The 19346-nt window shown below is 41.3% G+C and overlaps 1 protein-coding gene across 4 annotated transcripts in view; it reads left to right on the plus strand.

Moving 5' to 3' along the window:
- LOC124288365 (nuclear receptor ROR-alpha A-like) overlaps window positions 1-19346 on the plus strand; it is a 145281-nt gene that overhangs the window by 72545 nt on the left and 53390 nt on the right. For 3 of the 4 annotated variants that reach the window (XM_046724873.1, XM_046724876.1, XM_046724874.1), the window contains exon 2: window positions 15941-16087. In XM_046724873.1, coding sequence (XP_046580829.1) covers window positions 15950-16087 — 138 coding nt within the window. In that variant the 5' untranslated portion in view covers window positions 15941-15949. Of the gene's footprint in view, window positions 1-1855; window positions 1922-15940; window positions 16088-19346 lie in introns of those variants that run through there. The other variant, XM_046724875.1, reaches the window with a different exon arrangement.

Below are 19346 nucleotides of genomic sequence, written 5' to 3' on the forward strand. Positions count from 1 at the left end.
AGAGCTGTAACCAGTCCATCCATTATGACACTGTATTGACTGTTAGACAAGAGCTGTAAGCAGTCCATGCGTTATGACACTGTATTGACTGTAAGACAAGAGCTGTAACCAGTCCATCCATTATGACACTGTATTGACTGTTAGACAAGAGCTGTAACCGGTCTATCCATTATGACACTGTATTGACTGTTAGACAAGAGCTGTAACCAGTCCATGCGTTATGACACTGTATTGACTGTAAGACAAGAGCTGTAACCGGTCTATCCATTATGACACTGTATTGACTGTAAGACAAGAGCTGTAACCGGTCTATCCATTATGACACTGTATTGACTGTTAGACAAGAGCTATAACCGGTCCATGCATTATGACACTGTATTGACTGTTAGACAAGAGCTGTAACCGGTCTATCCATTATGACACTGTATTGACTGTAAGACAAGAGCTGTAACCGGTCCATGCATTATGACACTGTATTGACTTTAAGACAAGAGCTGTAACCAGTCCATGCGTTATGACACTGTATTGTCTATTAGACAAGAGCTGTAACCGGTCCATGCATTATGACACTGTATTGACTGTTAGACAAGAGCTGTAACCGGTCCATCCATTATGACACTGTATTGACTGTTAGACAAGAGCTGTAACCGGTCCATCCATTATGACACTGTATTGACTGTTAGACAAGAGCTGTAACCTGTCTATCCATTATGACACTGTATTGACTGTTAGACAAGAGCTGTAACCAGTCTGTCCATTATGACACTGTATTGACTGTTAGACAAGAGCTGTAACCAGTCTATCCATTATGACACTGTATTGACTGTTAGACAAGAGCTGTAACCGGTCTATCCATTATGACACTGTATTGACTTTAAGACAAGAGCTGTAACCGGTCCATGCGTTATGACACTGTATTGACTTTAAGACAAGAGCTGTAACCAGTCCATGCGTTATGACACTGTATTGTCTATTAGACAAGAGCTGTAACCGGTCCATGCATTATGACACTGTATTGACTGTTAGACAAGAGCTGTAACCGGTCCATGTATTATGACACTGTATTGACTGTTAGACAAGAGCTGTAACCGGTCCATCCATTATGACACTGTATTGACTGTTAGACAAGAGCTGTAACCTGTCTATCCATTATGACACTGTATTGACTGTTAGACAAGAGCTGTAACCAGTCTGTCCATTATGACACTGTATTGACTTTAAGACAAGAGCTGTAACCGGTCCATGCATTATGACACTGTATTGACTGTTAGACAAGAGCTGTAACCGGTCCATGTATTATGACACTGTATTGACTGTTAGACAAGAGCTGTAACCAGTCTGTCCATTATGACACTGTATTGACTGTTAGACAAGAGCTGTAACCGGTCCATCCATTATGACACTGTATTGACTGTTAGACAAGAGCTGTAACCTGTCTATCCATTATGACACTGTATTGTCTGTTAAACAGGAGCTGTAACCACACAGTCTTTATACTTTGGAATCGACAAATGTTGATAAAAACATTGTCCTTGTCCTCCGCCCAAAGCCATAAAATGGTATCGTTTTCAGTTAAAATATTAGGTGTTTTTTAATGTTGGTTTTATATTGATAGATTATGATAGAGCGTTGAAAAATTAGGTCTTTGATACATCATCAGTAGATATATTACAATCAGTGATTCTTCTGTTTCCAACGTTTTTTATTTCTCATTTATTTGTTTAAGTGTGTTGTTTTGTTGAAGTTGTGTACCTCTGAGTTTGATTGCTAATTTCCGTGGCAAGGACGAGAAAAAAACAAACTTTATTTGAATTTGGCCATGTGACAGGACATGACCTGCGTGTGTTGATGAACCATTGATGTTCTATTCCCCTGACAACAACCTATATCAACCAAGGCATAGGATGGACATTGGCAATTAGTGAGTAATAACGTAGTTTTCATAATTGTAAGAATCCATGTGTGAATGAAACGGCCACTATTTTCTTCCATTCAGTACCATAGTAATAGATGGTTTACATTTTGAACCTTAATCCGATTTTTGAGGTGTATTTTCCCCTTTTCTTCAAAATACTTTGTTTTGGGGACAGTTCTGCAACAGTGCATCAACATTTTATACTGAGGTAAATTGTTCTGTTAAACAACAATAGATTTGTGTGTCATGAACATTTTTCACACCCAGTGTTCGACTTTAGCCACTAGCTCAAAGCCACAGTTTAGTGTCCACAAATCATGGGCCTTATGATAACACTAAAAAGTAAATTATATAACATATGATTACTTACATGACACATGAGTGCTTACCTGAGATATGATTCATTACTCCAGATATGATTACTTGCCTGTGAAATGAATACTTACCTGAGATGTGATTACTTACTTGAAATAGGATTCGTCATCTGATAAATGAACGCTGTGGTTTGATTGCTGATAACTCACCTGAAATGTGATAACTCACCTGAGATGTGATAACTCACCTGAAATGTGATAACTCACCTGAGATGTGATAACTCACCTAAAATGTGATAACTCACCTGAGATGTGATAACTCACCTGAAATGTGTTTACTGACCTGACATATGATAACTTACCAGTGACATGACTACTCACGTGAGATATGATTACGTACCTGAGATATTATTACTTACCTGAAATATTACCTGGGATGTGATTACTTACCTGAAATATTACCTGGGATGTGATTACTTACCTGAAATATTACCTGGGATGTGATTACTTACCTGAAATATTACCTGGGATGTGATTACTTACCGTGTGTATGATTACTTATCAGACATGATGACTTAATTGATATGTAATTACTTACCTGAAATGTAAGTATTTTACCTGACATACCATTATTAACCTGAAATGGCATTACTTACCTGAAGTATGATACCTTACCTGAGATGAGATTACTTACCTGAAGTATGATAACTTACCTGAGATGAGATTGCTCACCTGAAGTATGATAACTTACCTGAGATGAGATTGCTCACCTGAAATATGATAACTTACCTGAGATGAGATTGCTCACCTGAAATATGATAACTTACCTGAGATGAGATTGCTCACCTGAAGTATGATAACTTACCTGAGATGAGATTGCTCACCTGAAATATGCTAACTTACCTGAGATGAGATTGCTCACCTGAAATATGATAACTTACCTGAAGTATGATAACTTACCTGAGATGAGATTGCTCACCTGAAGTATGATAACTTACCTGAGATGAGATTGCTCACCTGAAATATGATAACTTACCTGAGATGAGATTGCTCACCTGAAATATGATAACTTACCTGAGATGAGATTGCTCACCTGAAATATGATAACTTACCTGAGATGAGATTGCTCACCTGAAGTATGATAACTTACCTGACCTGAGATGAGATTGCTCACCTGAAATATGATAACTTACCTGAGATGAGATTGCTCACCTGAAATATGATAACTTACCTGAGATGAGATTGCTCACCTGAAATATGATAACTTACCTGAGATGAGATTGCTCACCTGAAATATGATAACTTACCTGAGATGAGATTGCTCACCTGAAATATGATAACTTACCTGAGATGAGATTGCTCACCTGAAATATGATAACTTACCTGAGATGAGATTGCTCACCTGAAGTATGATAACTTACCTGAGATGAGATTGCTCACCTGAAATATGATAACTTACCTGAGATGAGATTGCTCACCTGAAATATGATTCTTAACTGGACTGCTCATGTTCTACTTTATCATGTCAGGTAAATTATCCTTACTGTATATGTTGTTAATGGAACATTGTCTCCTTGTCACTATCCATCATCTCATGCACAGTATTTTGTGTACAATCCCTATCAACATTTGGTGAATGTTTCTGAATCATTGCTGTACAGGTCGTTGCAGCTAATAAATACTGATCAAATGATAAATGGCCTTTTCTCAAACTGTATGTTACTTGTTGGAACTTAATACTGGGCCTATAATAATGGGTCTATAATACAGGGTCTTTAATGTTATCCTTGTCTTAAATAACTCTGGGTCTATAATATTTTACGTAAAATACAGAGCCTATTAAAGTTGGTCTGCAATTCTGGGCCTATAACACTGGGTCTGTAATTCTGGGTCTGTAATTTAGGGTCTACAACACTGGGTCTGTAATTCTGGGCCTATAACACTGGGTCTGTAATTCTGGGTCTGTAATTTAGGGTCTACAACACTGGGTCTGTAATTCTGGACCTATAACACTGGGTCTGTAATTCTGGGCCTATAATACTGGGTCTGTAATTCTCGGCCTATACCACTGGATCTGTAATTCTGGGCCTATAATACTGGGTCTACAACACTGGGTCTGTAATACTGGGTCTGTGATTTAGGGTCTACAACACTGGGTCTGTAATTCTGGGCCTATAATACTGGGTCTGTAATACTGGGTCTGTAATTCTGGGCCTATACCACTGGATCTGTAATTCTGGGTCTACAATACTGGGTCTGTAATTCTGGACCTATAACACTGGGTCTGTAATTCTGGGCCTATAATACTGGGTCTGTAATTCTGGGCCTATAATACTGGGTCTGTATTCTGGGTCTGTGATTTAGGGTCTACAACACTGGGTCTGTAATTCTGGGCCTGTAATACTGGGTCTGTAATACTGGGCCTATAATAGTGGGTCTGTAATATCGGGTTGGTAATTCTTGGTCTATATTATGCTTGTTGAAAGAGGTGACTGTCTTTAGAGGCAGCTAATGGGATTGGGTGTTTAACCTAGCTGGCTTAGTTGCTACGTGTCATCATATTCCAGTTGCTTAATCTGACTAATGTTAATCACTGGATAGGTAAGTCGAGATTAGATAATTGATATACTGCTATTAAATAGCTAGAATACCCGTGAGTTCAGTAAACGATTACAAGAACACAAACAAAGTGAGTTTATGCTCGTGGGTCTTTACTGCTGTGTGTAGAAGCCTAAACTCAGAAGACAAAACTTGAGAAGGTGTGGTCACTGCTGGTTGTGTGTGCAGTTTTAACAGTTGGCTGAAGGATGAGGCTAAAACAGACACTGCTTTTTTCAAGGTGTTTATCCTAATGTGAAATATTCATTATCATTATCATAATCATATGACAACAATCGTTTACTATTATTAACGTATGAAAGCAGTTCAAGGAGGAATGAATGTTTAAAGGTCACATGCAACCAAAAAGTCAAACATAATTAAAACACAATTATCACTTATTCATGACATATAATATACATTGCTGGTTATGAAAAAACATAAAATCAAAATTATAAGCGTACAATCGCAAATCAAAAGTGCAATATTTTGTACTTGGGTTTACTTCCCAAGAAACGAAGCAGCCGGGATACCGAACCCAGTCAGAGCGGGTGGGTGTGCACTCAAGTGTAACGGCTGGTTCATTTGCAGATGCTCTCACGGCTCATTGTGTGTGTATATATAGAGATGTTGGGTTTTGTAAATATATGCTCATTTTTTGTGTTTAACATTTTGAATCAACAGACATCATAACATGTCATGTGTACAAGTATCACACCTGCCTGTCTGTGTAATTACATAATGTGACAGAGGCCGAACTCGGGCCATAAATCAATGCGTTTTGTTTATGGTGTATAGCCTGATAGGTGTTAAGTTCAAGTTGCATGTGGTCAGTGATTGAAATTGTGTATTGAATATTGTCATTAGCAGACGGGCAGGCAGACACATAGGTGCAAATAAAACAACCATTGAGTTTTGTCTGTGACAACGACATATCTATATCACAGTTAGAAATTCTGTGGACGCTAAATAATGACATTGCTTTTAAGTATCGAACTGAGAAAGTGACTCGGTAAGAAGAACGTGAGGTGAAATAGACAAATGAAATCATATAAACAGTTAAATCGGTAATCTACTGTAATAACATATAAAAAGCTCGCGCCTGTGAAATATCAACAAAACATTAGAAAAATAGCTCACACCAAAGCCATCACCGAATATTCACCGGACAACCCGCTTCCAAGCTCCGCGAACCTATTTCATTGCGCTTGTGCTATGAGTGCAGTCCAGCTGTTGAAACCACTTCAATTCCCCCAAGCGCTGAGGGAAAGTTAGTGAATCGTTTGAACTACGATTTCGCGCGGTTTTTTTCATCGCGTTATTTTTCAACTTTATAAGTTGAATTTGCATTTTTGATGATTTGTTTCGATAAGTTCATACCGAAAGGTATCAGAATCTGCAAAGTTGTGTTTTATGTTGCATGTGACCTTTAATGTATTTTATTTAGGCCCAACAAATTGTATTATTTGTGTTAGATGTTAACTGAAGCCACTACAAACTGTAGCACAATCTGATAGTGTTTTATACCAGATGAAACTATAACGATATATTGAAAGGCTGCTGTATTCCTCAGTTGGTTGATATTCAGGTTTAACAGCGAATGGCGCCATCCATCTAACTTATGTGGGTGTCAAGTGTGGCATGCAATGTTTTCAACCACTACCCTCCAACCACAAGTCCCTGGAACCTAACATGGAGGATCCCAGCTGCTGCTTGACAGTGTGATGCTCACTTCCAAATATTCTTACTTCATTGTAAACATGGCTACCACAGCAGCCATATTGGCAAGGTCAAATTGCTTATAAATTGGACAATTCTGCATGTACTCAAGACATTTGTAGGTACATTTGCTCCTTTTGATTTAAGTATTGCAACTACATTATAGTTTACTTGTGTTTTAGTTTTCGCCAGTCAGTCCATGAAGCAGCAGCTTAGTTATCGATGTATAGACACCTGGTGGTGGAAGGTTATCAAGATACCCGGTGAAATAGTCTGTCTGTAGTGTCCCCATCTGACCATTGTCTGTAGTGTCCCCATCTGACCATGTCTGTAGTGTCCCCCATCTGACCATGTCTGTAGTGTCCCCCATCTGACCATGTCTGTAGTGTCCCCATCTGACCATGTCTGTAGTGTCCCCATCTGACCATGTCTGTAGTGTCCCCATCTGACCATGTCTGTAGTGTCCCCATCTGACCATGTCTGTAGTGTCCCCATCTGACCATGTCTGTAGTGTCCCCATCTGACCATGTCTGTAGTGTCCCCATCTGACCATGTCTGTAGTGTCCCCATCTGACCATGTCTGTAGTGTCCCCATCTGACCATGTCTGTAGTGTCCCCATCTGACCATGTCTGTAGTGTCCCCATCTGACCATGTCTGTAGTGTCCCCATCTGACCATGTCTGTAGTGTCCCCCATCTGACCATGTCTGTAGTGTCCCCATCTGACCATGTCTGTAGTGTCCCCATCTGACCATGTCTGTAGTGTCCCCATCTGACCATGTCTGTAGTGTCCCCATCTGACCATGTCTGTAGTGTAGTGTCCTCATCTGACCATGTCTGTAGTGTCCCCATCTGACCATGTCTGTAGTGTCCCCATCTGACCATGTCTGTAGTGTGACCATGTCTGTAGTGTCCCCCATCTGACCATGTCTGTAGTGTCCCCATCTGACCATGTCTGTAGTGTCCCCATCTGACCATGTCTGTAGTGTCCCCATCTGACTGTAGTGTCCCCATGACCATGTCTGTAGTGTCCCCATCTGACCATGTCTGTAGTGTCCCCATCTGACCATGTCTGTAGTGTCCCCATCTGACCATGTCTGTAGTGTCCCCATCTGACCATGTCTGTAGTGTCCCCATCTGACCATGTCTGTAGTGTCCCCATCTGACCATGTCTGTAGTGTCCCCATCTGACCATGTCTGTAGTGTCCCCATCTGACCATGTCTGTAGTGTCCCCATCTGACCATGTCTGTAGTGTCCCCATCTGACCATGTCTGTAGTGTCCCCATCTGACCATGTCTGTAGTGTCCCCATCTGACCATGTCTGTAGTGTCCCCATCTGACCATGTCTGTAGTGTCCCCATCTGACCATGTCTGTAGTGTCCCCATCTGACCATGTCTGTAGTGTCCCCATCTGACCATGTCTGTAGTGTCCCCATCTGACCATGTCTGTAGTGTCCCCATCTGACCATGTCTGTAGTGTCCCCATCTGACCATGTCTGTAGTGTCCCCATCTGACCATGTCTGTAGTGTCCCCATCTGACCATGTCTGTAGTGTCCCCATCTGACCATGTCTGTAGTGTCCCCATCTGACCATGTCTGTAGTGTCCCCATCTGACCATGTCTGTAGTGTCCCCATCTGACCATGTCTGTAGTGTCCCCATCTGACCATGTCTGTAGTGTCCCCATCTGACCATGTCTGTAGTGTCCCCATCTGACCATGTCTGTAGTGTCCCCATCTGACCATGTCTGTAGTGTCCCCATCTGACCATGTCTGTAGTGTCCCCATCTGACCATGTCTGTAGTGTCCCCATCTGACCATGTCTGTAGTGTCCCCATCTGACCATGTCTGTAGTGTCCCCACCTGACCATGTCTGTAGTGTCCCCATCTGACCATGTCTGTAGTGTCCCCATGACCATGTCTGACCATGTCTGTAGTGTCCCCATCTGACCATGTCTGTAGTGTCCCCATCTGACCATGTCTGTAGTGTCCCCATCTGACCATGTCTGTAGTGTCCCCATCTGACCATGTGTAGTGTCCCCATCTGACCATGTCTGTAGTGTCCCCATCTGACCATGTCTGTAGTGTCCCCATCTGTGTCTGTAGTGTCCCCATCTGACCATGTCTGTAGTGTCCCCATCTGACCATGTCTGTAGTGTCCCCATCTGACCATGTCTGTAGTGTCCCCATCTGACCATGTCTGTAGTGTCCCCATCTGACCATGTCTGTAGTGTCCCCATCTGACCATGTCTGTAGTGTCCCCATCTGACCATGTCTGTAGTGTCCCCATCTGACCATGTCTGTAGTGTCCCCATCTGACCATGTCTGTAGTGTCCCCATCTGACCATGTCTGTAGTGTCCCCATCTGACCATGTCTGTAGTGTCCCCATCTGACTGACATGTCTGTAGTGTGACCCCCATCTGACCATGTCTGTAGTGTCCCCATCTGACCATGTCTGTAGTGTCCCCATCTGACCATGTCTGTAGTGTCCCCATCTGACCATGTCTGTAGTGTCCCCCCATCTGACCATGTCTGTAGTGTCCCCATCTGACCATGTCTGTAGTGTCTGACCATGTCTGTAGTGTCCCCATCTGACCATCTGACCATGTCTGTGTGTCCCCATCTGTGTCCCCATCTGACCATGTCTGTAGTGTCCCCATCTGACCATGTCTGTAGTGTCCCCATCTGACCATGTCTGTAGTGTCCCCATCTGACCATGTCTGTAGTGTCCCCACCTGACCATGTCTGTAGTGTCCCCATCTGACCATGTCTGTAGTGTCCCCATCTGACCATGTCTGTAGTGTCCCCATCTGACCATGTCTGTAGTGTCCCCATCTGACCATGTCTGTAGTGTCCCCATCTGACCATGTCTGTAGTGTCCCCATCTGACCATGTCTGTAGTGTCCCCATCTGACCATGTCTGTAGTGTCCCCATCTGACCATGTCTGTAGTGTCCCCATCTGACCATGTCTGTAGTGTCCCCATCTGACCATGTCTGTAGTGTCCCCATCTGACCATGTCTGTAGTGTCTGACCCCATCTGACCATGTCTGTATCTGTGTCCCCATCTGACCATGTCTGTAGTGTCCCCATCTGACATGTCATGTCTGTAGTGTCTGTAGTGTCCCCATCTGACCATGTCTGTAGTGTCCCCATCTGACCATGTCAGTGTCCCCATCTGACCATGTCTGTAGTGTCCCCATCTGACCATGTCTGTAGTGTCCCCATCTGACCATGTCTGTAGTGTCCCCATCTGACCATGTCTGTAGTGTCCCCCCATGTCCCCATCTGACCATGTCTGTAGTGTCCCCATCTGACCATGTCTGTAGTGTCCCCATCTGACCATGTCTGTAGTGTCCCCATCTGACCATGTCTGTAGTGTCCCCATCTGACCATGTCTGTAGTGTCCCCATCTGACCATGTCTGTAGTGTCCCATGTCTGTAGTGTCCCCATCTGACCATGTCTGTAGTGTCCCCATCTGACCATGTCTGTAGTGTCCCCATCTGACCATGTCTGTAGTGTCCCCATCTGACCATGTCTGTAGTGTCCCCATCTGACCATGTCTGTAGTGTCCCCATCTGACCATGTCTGTAGTGTCCCCATCTGACCATGTCATGTGACCATGTCTGTGTCCCCATCTGACCATGTCTGTAGTGTAGTGTCCCCACCTGACCATGTCTGTAGTGTCCCCATGTCTGTAGCGTCCCCTGACCATGTCTGTAGTGTCCCCATCTGACCATGTCTGTAGTGTCCCCATCTGACCATGTCTGTAGTGTCCCCATCTGACCATGTCTGTAGTGTCCCCATCTGACCATGTCTGTAGTGTCCCCCATCTGACCATGTCTGTAGTGTCCCCACCTGACCATGTCTGTAGTGTCCCCATCTGACCATGTCTGTAGTGTCCCCCACTTCAGTAAACCTGTTGTATCTGTAAGAAGCTGAAAATCATTGATTCTAGTCCCGAAGAAAGGTTTTTATTGTTTACACTTGTAGCTGTCAGTTAATTGTTTGAAACAAGAACAGTTAGTGTTCAGGTGTATGCTTTGATTATGGTTGTCATCATCTTAAATATGAATTCAATATTGTGACAATTCAAGAATATAAGTCTTCCTTATTGCTGTCTGTCTCTCGGCAACACCGGACCAAGTTTCAGTAAACGTCTGTAAACTGGACCGTCATGAAAGTGTGTCAGTTGGTTCAAGGTTGTTTAAATCCAGGGTCTATTTGCGAGAAGTACCTGTTGTTACGGCAGCCAAGTCAACATCCAAGGCCCAGCTGATCGGCAAACCATGCACCGCCAAAATAATTGTTGATAAACGTGGAAAGGTTTTTTTTGTGCTAATCTTTTTGACACGTCAAGATATTTTTATTCATGAAACCTATAATAAAACTCTTTGCATTTCTTTTTTTGTTTGAGGCAAGCATTACTAAAGGAATGGTAAAACATTTTTAGACCATTTTGTATTTCTTAAATATACTAAAAATGAACACAGTGAGAAATTATTTGTTTTAAACTTTCACCTTGATTTGGACTATTAAAAGTAGTGAAACATGGATTAAATTGTATACAGTTTCTGTTTCCACTGGTTTGAGAATCATTAGCAGATACAGATAACCCAGCCATGTTGATGTAAATGAATGATTATGTGCTTAGGATATATAATGTTGCTGCAGGGCTCCAGATAATTTTTCAACATCAGGAGTACGTACTCCTTATTTTTTCAATACAGGAGTACTGGAAAACCTTAAGAGTACATTTAGAGTACTGAATGGAAATTATTGGTGTACATTTAGAGTACTGAATGGAAATTATTGGTGTATCAGCAATCTTGTGTTTTGTTTCATATATGCACCACAACATTGCTACTCTTGTGTAAACAGGTCAATAAACTATAAAACAATTCTTTTCTTCAGATAAATACGTCTGTAAATGATTCTAAGACTGTACACACATATTTTTTATCCGTACATACGCCAATACGGCCCTTTTTATCCTGTAAGCTGACTACTATAATATATGTTGTTGTGCCCTTATCTGGAGACTACTATATATAGCTGTGTAAGCCTCACAGGACTACTATATATATATGTTGTTGTAAGCCACACAGGACTACTATATATATGTTGCTGTAAGCCTCACAGGACTACTATATATATGTTGCTGTAAGCCTCACAGGACTACTCTATATATATGTTGCTGTAAGCCTCACAGGACTACTATATATATATGTTGCTGTAAGCCTCACAGGACTACTATATATATATGTTGCTGTAAGCCTCACAGGACTACTATATATATATAAGCCTTGCTGTAAGCCTCTGTAAGGACTACTACTTTATATATATATATGTTGCTGTAAGCCTCACAGGACTACTATATATATGTTGCTGTAAGCCTCACAGGACTACTATATATATATGTTGCTGTAAGCCTCACAGGACTACTATATATATATGTTGCTGTAAGCCTCACAGGACTACTATATATATGTTGCTGTAAGCCTCACAGGACTACTATATATATGTTGCTGTAAGCCTCACAGGACTACTATATATATATGTTGCTGTAAGCCTCACAGGACTACTATATATATGTTGCTGTAAGCCTCACAGGACTACTATATATATATGTTGCTGTAAGCCTCACAGGACTACTATATATATGTTGCTGTAAGCCTCACAGGACTACTATATATATATGTTGCTGTAAGCCTCACAGGACTACTATATATATATATATGTTGCTGTAAGCCTCAGGACTACTATATATATATGTTGTAAGCCTCACAGGACTACTATATATATATATGTTGCTGTAAGCCTCACAGGACTACTATATATATGTTGCTGTAAGCCTCACAGGAGCTATATATATATATGTTGCTGTAACTCACAGGACTATATATATATGTTGCTGTAAGCCTCACAGGACTACTATATATATACTAAGCCTCACAGGACTATATATATGTTGCTGTAAGCCCTCAGGAGGACTACTATATATATATTGCTGTAAGCCTCACAGGACTACTATATATATATATATATATATATATGTTGCTGTAAGCCTCACAGGACTACTATATATATATATATGTTGCTGTAAGCCTCACAGGACTACTATATATATGTTGCTGTAAGCCTCACAGGACTACTATATATGTAGCCTCACAGGTTGCTGTAAGCCTCACAGGACTACTATATATATATGTTGCTGTAAGTAAGCCTCACAGGACTACTATATATATATGTTGCTGTAAGCCCTCACAGGACTACTATATATATATATGTTGCTGTAAGCCTCACAGGACTACTATATATATGTTGCTGTAAGCCTCACAGGACTACTGCTGTTATATGTTGTAAAGCCTCACAGGACTACTATATATATATGTTGCTGTAAGCCTCACAGGACTACTATATATATGTTGCTGTAAGCCTCACAGGACTACTATATATATGTTGCTGTAAGCCTCACAGGACTATATATATATGTTGCTGTAAGCCTCACAGGACTACTATATATATATGTTGCTGTAAGCCTCACAGGACTACTATATATATGTTGCTGTAAAGCCTCACAGGACTACTATATATATATGTTGCTGTAAGCCTCACAGGACTACTATATATATATGCTGTGCCTCACAGGACTACTATATATATATGTTGCTGTAAGCCTCACAGGACTACTATATATATATATGTTGCTGTAAGCCTCACAGGACTATATATATTGCTGTAAGCCTCACAGGACTACTATATATATGTTGCTGTAAGCCTCCTCACAGGACTACAGGACTACCAATATATATATATGTTGCTGTAAGCCTCACAGGACTGCTATATATATATATGTTGCTGTAAGCCTCACAGGCTATATATATACTACAGGACTATATATATGTTGCTGTAAGCCTCACAGGACTACTATATATATGTTGCTGTATATATATTGCTGTAAGCCTCACAGGACTATATATATATATATGTTGCTCACAGGACCTCACCTCACAGGACTATATATATATGTTGCTGTAAGCCTCACAGGACTACTATATATATGTTGCTGTAAGCCTCATATGTTGCTGTAGCCTCACAGGACTATATATATGTTGCTGTAAGCCTCACAGGACTACTATATATATGTTGCTGTAAGCCTCACAGGACTACTATATATATGTTGCTGTAAGCCTCACAGGACTACTATATATATATGTTGCTGTAAGCCTCACAGGACTACTATATATATGTTGCTGTAAGCCTCACAGGACTACTATATATATGTTGCTGTAAGCCTATACAGGACTACTATATATATATGTTGCTGTAAGCCCCTCACAGGACTACTATATATATGTTGCTGTAAGCCTCACAGGACTAGATATATATATATGTTGCTGTAAGCCTCACAGGACTACTACTATATATATATGTTGCTGTAAGCCTCACAGGACTACTATATATATATGTTGCTGTAAGCCTCACAGGACTACTATATATATGTTGCTGTAAGCCTCACAGGACTACTGTAAGCCTACAGGACTATATATATATGTTGCTGTAAGCCTCACCTCACAGGACTACTATATATATATGTTGCTGTAAGCCTCACAGGACTACTATATATATGTTGCTGTAAGCCTCACAGGACTGCTATATATATATGTTGCTGTAAGCCTCACAGGACTGCTATATATATATATATGTTGCTGTAAGCCTCACAGGACTACTATATATATGTTGCTGTAAGTCTGATGGGACAACTAAATCAGTGTTTCCGGAAGCCACACTTCAGTATCAATTTGAGTTTCTTTCCAATAGGAGTGGTTGGTTAGTCTAGTGGTTAAAGCGTTCGCTCGTCATGCCGATGACCTGGGTTCGATTCCCCACATGAGTACATTGTGTGAAGCCTATTTCTGGTGTCCCCTGCTGTGATATTGCTGGAATATTTCTAAAAGCGGCATTAAACCACACTCACTCACTCATTTCCATTAGTTGTTCCCTGATTCCTAACATTGTGACTTGCTTTCCCACAGAAGGATGAACCCCTAGGTACATATGATGTGTCTCAAGATGGGTACTTGTCAATTGTGTCAGTCCTAACGTGTGGAAGTTGATCAATCGGGTCAGAAACAACTCACTCACTCACTCACTCACTCACTCACTCAGTCTTACACCGAACTGAGCTCTTTAGTATCAAATACTTTAGATTTAAATGTGCAAAACATAAGACAACAGGTTGAGTATTATGGACAGCTCGTGTCGATGTGATTCCAAGGTTGCTGATGTGGGTTGTGTGTTTGGCCGAACACTTCCTGCTGCCAATGCTCTACCTCAGTGCATGAGCTGTACACCACAGTTTGTGTCTGTGAACACGAATTTTGCTGAAGTAATTTTTTTAACAAAGGACACAATATTTACCTTGGGTTAAACCTGTATCTTTGACACTAAAAAGTAACAAACAAGTTTGCTTATTTGAAAAAACCCTCTGTTTTCCATCAAAACGTTATTTGGCTGTTCTGTAACTTGGTTACATGGATGTAAAGAATCAGGTTTGTGATTTGCCATTGCCAGCGAGATGTTGTGTGACAATGTGCTTTGTGACTGCTGCTTGTATGTCCAGCTTATAGGATCTAACAACTGAAGACAGCGACGGAAATAGTGATGCCAAGATGCATCGATACATTTATGCATCGTTCCTTTTTCTAAGACGATACGATTGTCGATACATTCAAAACTGTATCGATATTTAGTTTTGAAAGTATCTGTTTAAATATGTTTATGTATCGTTTACATGTTGCAATTGCATGTTTTGTTATGTTATGAGAGTTATAAATGATTATTTTTCATGCACAAAGATGGAAATTAGAACTGTTTAATCTCTGAGAATAAACAATGTTGATCTTTTCGTGGACAATTCTAAAATATGAAATATTAATGTTCAAAATGTAACTAAATGTACGCAATAATGCCGTGAAAATAGGTATCGTGATACGTACCGATTCATGAAACATACGTATCGTGACATCCCTAGACAGAAAGGGAGGTAACTCTCTTTGTCTCTAATGCTCTCTGGTGAATTGGGAATATTGTTCAAAGCAGTGTTGAAACTCACTCAGTTATGATCAATCAATGCAAAAATAGATCTATAACAACATAACTTACAGACTACTCAATGAATCAACACCACAGCATTCTCAAATCAGTGACATTATTCGCCACAATGCTATGACACAAGTACCCCGACCCATTGGCCAAGGAGGAAACAGTGGCCATGGCCTAATTAATTTGGGTTTATGGAGACGTAACTTAAAAGAACTGCTGGCCAATGAAATGCCACAGACTCCCTTGTTTTTATTCTTGTGTTTTGACCCCGAATCTTGTGTTTTCAGGTTCTATGAATGTATAACAAAGTGCAGCCCCCAGTGATGGCGACGACGACCGTGGGGAAGACAGGGGGGAAGTCACCACACTGCAAGGTCTGCGGTGACGAGTCGTCCGGATTCCATTATGGGGTAGACTCATGTGAAGGATGCAAGGTCAGTGTACTTGTCATACAGATTGAGTTGGTGTACTTGTCATACAGACTGAGTCAGTGTACTTGTCATACAGACTGAGTTGGTGTACTTGTCATATAGACTGAGTTGGTGTACTTGTCATACAGACTGAGTCAGTGTACTTGTCATACAGACTGAGTTGGTGTACTTGTCATATAGACTGAGTTGGTGTACTTGTCATACAGACTGAGTTGGTGTACTTGTCATACAGACTGAGTTGGTGTACTTGTCATACAGACTGAGTTGGTGTACTTGTCATACAGACTGAGTTGGTGTACTTGTCATACAGACTGAGTTGGTGTACTTGTCATACAGACTGAGTTGGTGTACTTGTCATACAGACTGAGTCAGTGTACTTGTCATATAGACTGAGTTGGTGTACTTGTCATACAGACTGAGTCAGTGTACTTGTCATACAGACTGAGTCAGTGTACTTGTCATACAGACTGAGTTGGTGTACTTGTCATACAGACTGAGTTGGTGTACTTGTCATATAGATTGAGTTGGTGTACTTGTCATATAGATTGAGTTGGTGTACTTGTCATATAGACTGAGTTGGTGTACTTGTCATATAGACTGAGTTGGTGTACTTGTCATACAGATTGAGTCAGTGTACTTGTCATACAGATTGAGTCAGTGTACTTGTCATATAGACTGAGTTGGTGTACTTGTCATATAGACTGAGTTGGTGTACTTGTCATATAGACTGAGTTGGTGTACTTGTCATATAGACTGAGTTGGTGTACTTGTCATACAGACTGAGTTGGTGTACTTGTCATATAGACTGAGTTGGTGTACTTGTCATATAGACTGAGTTGGTGTACTTGTCATACAGACTGAGTTGGTGTACTTGTCATATAGACTGAGTTGGTGTACTTGTCATACAGATTGAGTCGGTGTACTTGTCATATAGACTGAGTCGGTGTACTTGTCATACAGACTGAGTTGGTGTACTTGTCATATAGACTGAGTTGGTGTACTTGTCATACAGACTGAGTTGGTGTACTTGTCATATAGATTGAGTTGGTGTACTTGTCATACAGACTGAGTTGGTGTACTTGTCATATAGATTGAGTTGGTGTACTTGTCATACAGACTGAGTCAGTCTACTTGTCATACAGAGTGAGTGAGTGTACTTGTCATGCAGAGTGAGTGAGTGTACTAGACACACAGAGTGAGTGAGTGTACTTGCCATACAGACAAAGTGTGTGTAGATCCTGCAGAGATAAGGTGATCTTCATGTAGTGATGGAAACATCTTACCAAGATAGGTGAGCTTCATATAGTGATGAAAACATCTTACCAAGCTAAGACCCGTGAAGGTCGGGGTTAGAATATTGATCTTCAGAAACTCATGCTTGTCGTAAGAGGTGACTGACGGGATCGGGTGGCCAGGCTTGCTGACTTGGTTGACACATGTCATCAGTTCCCAATTGCGCAGATTGATGCTCATGCTGTTGATCACTGGATTGTTTGGTACAAACTTGATTATTTACAGACCGCTGCCATAAACCTTGTCATCATCTTCACGCTAACAATCTCTTGGAAATGTATCAGTGAGCATATAAATCTAAACACAGCACAGAGACAGCTCTTGTGTACATTCACGACGATATCATCACTGCAATGGACCATCAGCAAGTTACTCTTCTTATTCTCCTGGACTTATCAGCGGCCTTCGATACCATCGATCACTGTATCCTCTTCAGGCGGCTAGAGACCAGCGTTGGACTCACAGGAACGGCACTGCAGTTGGTAAAATCGTATCTTTCTTCTCTCGGACACAGTCAGTAAAGATCGGTGACAAAACCTCAATACCATCATTGGTTGCTATAGAGTGCCACAGGGTTATGTTCTGGGACCCCTTCTCTTTAGCTTGTACATTCTACCAAGTTGAGACATCGTGAGAAGTCATTCCCTAAAATTCCATCTCTACGCTGACGATAATCAGTTGTATATTTCCATCAAACCATCAGAAGTTTCACAAGGAGTTCCTTGCCATAGGCTCACGGCAACAGCTGCAGAAGATTCCACCTGGAATCACACTCAAGATAGGAACTGAGGATGTGAAGACTTCAAACTCAGCCAGAAATCTGTGAATCATCTTCCAGTCCAACATGTCCCTAGATGAATATGTCAAGTCCCTCTGCAAGTCATGTTTCTTTCACATCTACAACATCGGCAAGATCCGCAACTTCCTAGACACTGAGACAACAAAGCTCCTAATGCAAACACTTGTAATCTCAAAGCTGGACTATTGCAACTCACTCTTTTGCAACACGGCATCTTCAAAACTTTCTAAATTGCAGAAAATTCAAAACGCAGCAGCTCGTGTGGTCTCTCGAACCCATCGCCATGACCATATATCGCCAGTTCTGAAATCCCTTCACTGTCTTCCAGTAAAGTACAGGATCTACTTCAAGATTCTGCTACTGACTCATAACTGCCTCTACTATGACCAGTCCTGTGACTACCTTCGCCAGCTTGTACATCTGCATGTACCCACCAGAGCTCTTAGATCAATAGATACGTTAAGACTAACACAGCCAAGCACTAAAACCTCCATGGGTGATAGAGCCTTTTCTGTAGCAGCACCAGCTCTATGGAACAATCTTCCAGACACCCTCAGACGAGTCCCAGTAACTTTTCAAGAACTTGCTCAAAACCTACTTCTTCAAGATGGCTTCTGAATAAGAACTCTTTTCACACTTATTGTGTTTTTAACGATGTTTGCGAACGCCGTTGAGCATCTGTGATGGAAACTAGGCAATATACAAGCCAAATATTATTATTATTATTATATAGCTGGAATATTGCTGAATTTCCCACGTAAAACTAAATTCCCTCCCTACCAAGATAAGGTGAGCTACATATATAGTGATGGAAACATCTTACTAAGATAAGGTGAGCTACATATATATATAGTGATGGAAACATCTTACTAAGATAAGATGAGCTACATAGAGTTGACCTGCCCTGACAAAACCTTGCAGTCAACGCTCAGACACCAGGTTTAGGCATCAGACCAGCTACTTTGGCCATTGGCACGAGTTCATTACATCTGAGACACTTCCTGGAGAATAAAATGTGCCACACAACAAGTTAATAAGGCAGTGGACTAGTGGCCACCTGCCTCCGAGTGCAGCAGTTCTGTCTGTCCGTAATCACGCTGACCCCAGTCGGTGTGTTCAGCCACTTCCGGCAGGAGCCAGTACACAAGACAATCTGAAGATGCCACACAA

The sequence above is a fragment of the Haliotis rubra genome, unplaced genomic scaffold (assembly GCF_003918875.1).
Source record: "Haliotis rubra isolate DU_JTF1 unplaced genomic scaffold, ASM391887v1 Scf416, whole genome shotgun sequence".
Taxonomy (NCBI): domain Eukaryota; kingdom Metazoa; phylum Mollusca; class Gastropoda; order Lepetellida; family Haliotidae; genus Haliotis; species Haliotis rubra.